This window comes from Centruroides sculpturatus, unplaced genomic scaffold (genome assembly GCF_000671375.1).
Source record: "Centruroides sculpturatus isolate CEXI.00-Female unplaced genomic scaffold, Cexi_2.0 scaffold32, whole genome shotgun sequence".
Lineage (NCBI taxonomy): Eukaryota > Metazoa > Arthropoda > Arachnida > Scorpiones > Buthidae > Centruroides > Centruroides sculpturatus.
The window spans coordinates 115,016-120,314 of record NW_019384445.1 but is presented as its reverse complement, the minus strand read 5'-3'; the positions used below and the strand labels follow the sequence as shown (position 1 = coordinate 120,314).

The 5,299-nt window shown below is 32.0% G+C and overlaps 2 protein-coding genes across 2 annotated transcripts in view; both read right to left on the bottom strand.

The window, feature by feature from the left end:
* Positions 1-756, bottom strand: part of LOC111620346 (kelch-like protein 18) — a 12,392-nt gene extending 11,636 nt beyond the window's left edge. The window contains exon 1 of the mRNA XM_023362261.1: positions 704-756. Within this exon, the coding sequence (XP_023218029.1) occupies positions 704-715 (12 nt within the window). The 5' untranslated portion in view covers positions 716-756. The remainder of the gene's footprint in view (positions 1-703) is intronic.
* LOC111620348 (kelch-like protein 18) overlaps positions 1-5,299 on the bottom strand; it is a 29,023-nt gene that overhangs the window by 4,627 nt on the left and 19,097 nt on the right. Inside the window, exons 4-6 of the mRNA XM_023362262.1 lie at positions 3,945-4,056; positions 3,550-3,870; positions 546-715 (exon numbers count right to left, since the gene is read on the bottom strand). Of these exons, the coding sequence (XP_023218030.1) occupies positions 546-715; positions 3,550-3,870; positions 3,945-4,056 (603 nt within the window). The remainder of the gene's footprint in view (positions 1-545; positions 716-3,549; positions 3,871-3,944; positions 4,057-5,299) is intronic.

Sequence of the window (5,299 nt, the reverse complement as noted above, 5' to 3'; positions counted from 1 at the left end):
AAAAAAAAATTAATTCTACTGAAAAGTATCAAAATTAATGTTATTTAAATTTTTACAATGTGTGTATGTGTAATAATTCAGATTGTTTAAAATTTTAATGTATGCATTGTTGTATGCTACTATTTTCGTAATAAATGTTATAAACTTATGAATTTTATAAGGTATTTTTTGATTTTCTTCGATATGTCCTTTATTTTCCCCAAAAAAATATGGTCACTGTAATTATATCAGAAAAATATTTTTTCCATGGCTTGTTCTCATGCAGTCATCAAAGCAAGGGAAAGACTGACAAAGTATTAGGTCATAATGTTAATAAACAAATCCTTTGTTAAATAAACCAACATATATTCTTAACTGGCTAATTATTTTACGGTTAATGTCACATTTATCAGTTAATGTAGAAACCCTAAACTTTTTTTATATTAAAGTATGTTACTGATTATTTCATTTGAGCACTACATGTCATTTAATTCCATATTTTCCTGCTATTTTTAATCATAAAAAAATTTTAAAAAATAGAAAACATCAAAAGTGATTACTCTTACCTTCTTTTACAGTTCATAGATGCAACTTTACTCCATGTTCTGGAATTAGGATCAAAGACTTCAACGGTGCTGAGTCTCTCGCTGCCATTGTAGCCGCCGATAGCATACAGTTTGTTATGCATAACAGAAACACCAACACGACTTCTCAACATGGTCATGGCTTCTGCCATCTGCCATCTCTCCACTTTTGGATCATAAACTTCCACTGTACTCAATGAATCGCCTTTGAAATAAAATTTCAAATTACTAAATTTATTTTAAATCTTCAATTCTAAACATATATGAATTATCTTTAATTAACGAGAAAAGCATAATATGAAAAAATAAATTATTATCTTAAAAATTAATAATATAATCATCAAATCATTGGTTACATAAATATATATCCGATAATTTGATAAGATATTTAACATAAAATATGAATACAAATGCAAAAATAAGCATAAGGTTTAATTTGGCTTATTTCTCAAACTACTAATCAGAACAGCATGAAACTTAACATATAAGCAAAACATTGCATTCTTTATGTAAGAAAACAATTGAAAAACAAAACTTTAATCTAAATTATGTTAATTGAAAAATAATAAGAACCATCATAAATCTTTTTGCAAAGAAAGTAATTAATATATGCAATTGTATCTTGCAATGCGCAGCTCTTGATTTATGATAATTGTTATAATATTTATCAACTCTGTTAGAAACAAAGTCCATTCTTAAAGAAAAATATTATGATGCTTCAAGAATATTCTTGGTGGAGACTGACAGGATGCAGCATGTCTGCCTAGAGCATCTCACACATTCTTTTGGATTTAGGTATGGAGATCTTGCTGGTCGGGCAATGTGATGAGTATATGAGTATCTTCACTAAGAAAGTAATTAACAAATGCAGCCCTATGTGCCCAGATATTGTCATCATACAAAAATGAAATAAGCATCCCTAGCAAATTCATAAAAGTGTCACATAAGGTTCCAAAACCTTGTGTCTGTACCTTCTTGCAATAATGGCACTCCTTTACAAAAACGTAGTCCAATGAGGCCATTAAACATAATACCATTCCAAATCATAATACTGTATTACCTCCTAAAACCTGGTCTCTTTCCACAATATTTGTGTGACTGTATTGGGTTTTCCACTTTCTCAAGATTCTATTCCAATGAGATTCATTCTGTAGACTGTAAGTGAACTTGTCAATAAATAAAACATTGCCTTATTTATTCAAAGTCTAACGTTAATGTTATTAACACCATCTTAAACAGGCTCTGTGAGCAGGGATCAATGGACTGAGTGAAAAAACCTGAAGCCTCCTGTACACACACTGTCAAAAAAACTATCACTAATGAGTGTAAGCAGTTCAGCAGAGAACTCCTTACTAGACATTCTTTTGATACAACATACTGCTAACGTAAAATACAGGTCCTATTCAGGCATGGTTACTCTAAGATGTCCACTTTCTGCTTGACATATATCACCAGTTCTTTGAAATCTGACCCAAACCCTAGATGTGGTGATCTGTATTTAATAAAATCTTCTTTAGCATCAACTGTGTGGTATATGGCACTGTCAGTATCATAAAGTAAAACAGTAACAAACTGTTCTCAATGGATGAATCACAACAAAAACAATGCAATGCTGTTGTTATATCTATAGAGCCTTCATATTCTGCATAAATTTGTGCTTTATAATAAAAGTATGAAACTTTTTACTACATTCCAGATATTTTCATTGTCTGGAAACATTTACGTACAATTTCCGCTATTTATTTTGTTTATTTCTGCTCTATTGAACAATTATGCTTACTTTTTGGACATATATATATATATGTATATGTAGTAGTACCCCATTAATCAAGATTCTATATCAGTGTTTCTCAACGGGGGCGATAACGGGGGAAAAACGCTCCCATGTGGGCGTTTTTCCATGTTGAGGGGGCGATTAGTAACAATTTATATTTTATGGGGCGAAAAACAATTTTCTGGGTGATATAGTAAAACATTATATTAAGAATAATTAGATATTTTATTCATTACATCCTACAATAAATAAACAAATAACATTATATGTACTAGTCACTATTCTATTCGATGCANATAGCAACTTTAGGATTTTACAAAACAACTAATTTTAAACAATATTTTATACTTTGTATAATGTTGAACTCAAAATTAATACATTAAGCAGAATACAATTCATGTGATGATCTGATAGAACAGTAAAAGTAAGTGTTTGGTGAAAAATATACATACAGCAGTTGGCTGTAGATATAAAATAAAAAGTGCTTACCCAGGCAGAAAAAACACATCACTATGCAATATGTCCTCGAACTGTGATGAAGCACTGACATCATCATGGCAGTCTCATCATCATCATCACCATTTGACTTTCCATCTATCATCGCCAGTAATTGTGTTCCTCTTTAATTTAAGTTTTGAACACGTGTGTGTTAGGTAACCATACAAAAAAGTGTAACATAAATTATAAAATAAAATCTCTGTATTATTCTGTTATACTGTATCAAGCCAACGGATCTCTTAGTCAAGTGGTTTTGCTCAGTTCTGATGTTACTAGTCTTGTTTGCAAGTAAATAAATAAATACTTTGATCCAAATAACAATGAAACAAATTTGTCTTACAATTATTTATTAGACAACAAAAATATAATAATATTGCACTTGAAGAAAAACTACAATCGAATTAACAATATATTAAATGTGAACAATGTATGAATATAAATTTATTGTTCCTATTTAATATATAGCATGATTTATATATATATTTAAATACCTATAACAATGTACAAATATTTAACAATACTCGTTATGGCAAAATTATTTATAATCGATGTAATAGCTTAATATTCGGAAAAATATCGAATGACATAATTTTATGCTCGATATTTTAAAAAAATTGAACATTTAATTAAATTTTATGCATATTCTATCAAAATTTATAAAACAGGTATTACTCCCACACCTACCCCACCCTCGTGTGCCCACATAGAAGCCACAAAACTCCATTGGTCTAGTTCGGGATTGTATACTTCAACCGTGCTCAGGTTCGACACTCCGTCGTATCCTCCTATGGCATAAAGTTTCCCACAGTTAGTCACTAGGGCCACCCTGCTACGCATTACGTTCATAGGTGAAATGTAACTCCATTGTTTAGTCAGCGGATCATACACTTCCGCTGTTTGCAAAAAGGTAGAGCCGTCGTACCCACCGCACACATATATCTTGCCGTTCAGAGTAGAAACACCCAATCTGCACCGTTTCGTCAGCATGGGTGCCATGGGAGTCCATTGACCTGTCTGAGGATCGTATCTCTCCACCTGTTGCAAATCACAGATAGAGTCCACTTTCATTAATACTATAAAAACCGAATTAGTCCATTAATCGTACTTACGGAATCAAAGATAGAAAGTCCATCGTGTCCACCCAATGCATAAATGTGTCCTTCGAAAGCCACCACTCCTGCTGCACTGCGATGTTTGGACATACTGGTCACCATAGTCCATCTGGAATATTTTGAATAAGTTCCAATGTTAAAATTATGGTTCAAATTTAGAAATTAATAAATATTTTATCATTATGTAAAATGTTACATTTAATAGTTAACTGCATATTAACCAAATTAAATAATTAATTTCTATATACTGTATATATCAAGTCAAATCCAGGTGAGCATCCCTCCAGAAATTTTTCATGGGCAGTCTGAGCTGAATATGTCAGGCCCCATCCCATTGCGATTCTATTAAACTCACAATGAGTGCAGAAAAAAGGACCACTACTGCCCACAGGGCATAGGTCTATTTTGGAAAAAGGACCAGTATTTTGCTCTAGAGAAAAAACAAAGCTTAATGGCATCATTCAAATTCTCTGAAGTCTACAAAAGTTCACACACAACTATAAATAAAAAAATTTATATCAGATTAACGTTGCTTAATGAACCTAAAATATGTCCAGAAGTGCAACCAGTAGAAGTACTATCGCTTGTTAAAATCCACCAAACACAAACTTTAGTACTTATAGCAACATGACAAATGGGTTATCTGGTGAGAGGGATGTCTCCTAGAACTTTCTATGGGTAACTTGCACTTATTTAGGTGTTATAACCTAAAGAAAACTCGGAAACTTCCACATGGCCTGCCTGTTGTTGAGGTGCAAACCCTTGACTAACTACAAGTGTTTAGTGTGGCCATTGGCAAGTACAAAAGCTTTAGTTAAAAATACTTGTGTCAGCTTCTGGAGTTATCCTAAGTGGAACATCACTTCAGTGAATAAGTGGTGCAATGTAATAAAGTTTTGCATTTTATAAATCAACCCTTAGATTTGCAGAGAATTTTCCTATACTTAAAAGGTCAATTTCTAATATACCCAGGGTGGCCAAGCTCCTTGATAGTCCAAGCCATTTTTCAAAATTTGAAATTTTTTGCGAGCCGCAATTAAATACGTATTAAAAAGGTATGCAAAAAATTCCAGAATACAAATTATATCCGTAGCAAAAGTGATACAAATTGTTTCTTCCAGAGCAATGACAGTTTACAAATTCAAAATCGATCTGGAGTAGGTCGATAACAGACAATTACGCCACTGTTTATGTTCGTTCGAGCAGTTTTCGATGAGTCATATCATTCTTAACTTGGATGGAAATGAAATTTGTTACAACGTTGCACATAGTCTTTCATATTTGTTGTTAGTAATTTAAAAGACATTTTGAAACACATACGGAACGATAATAATTTTTTAAAATATAATAAC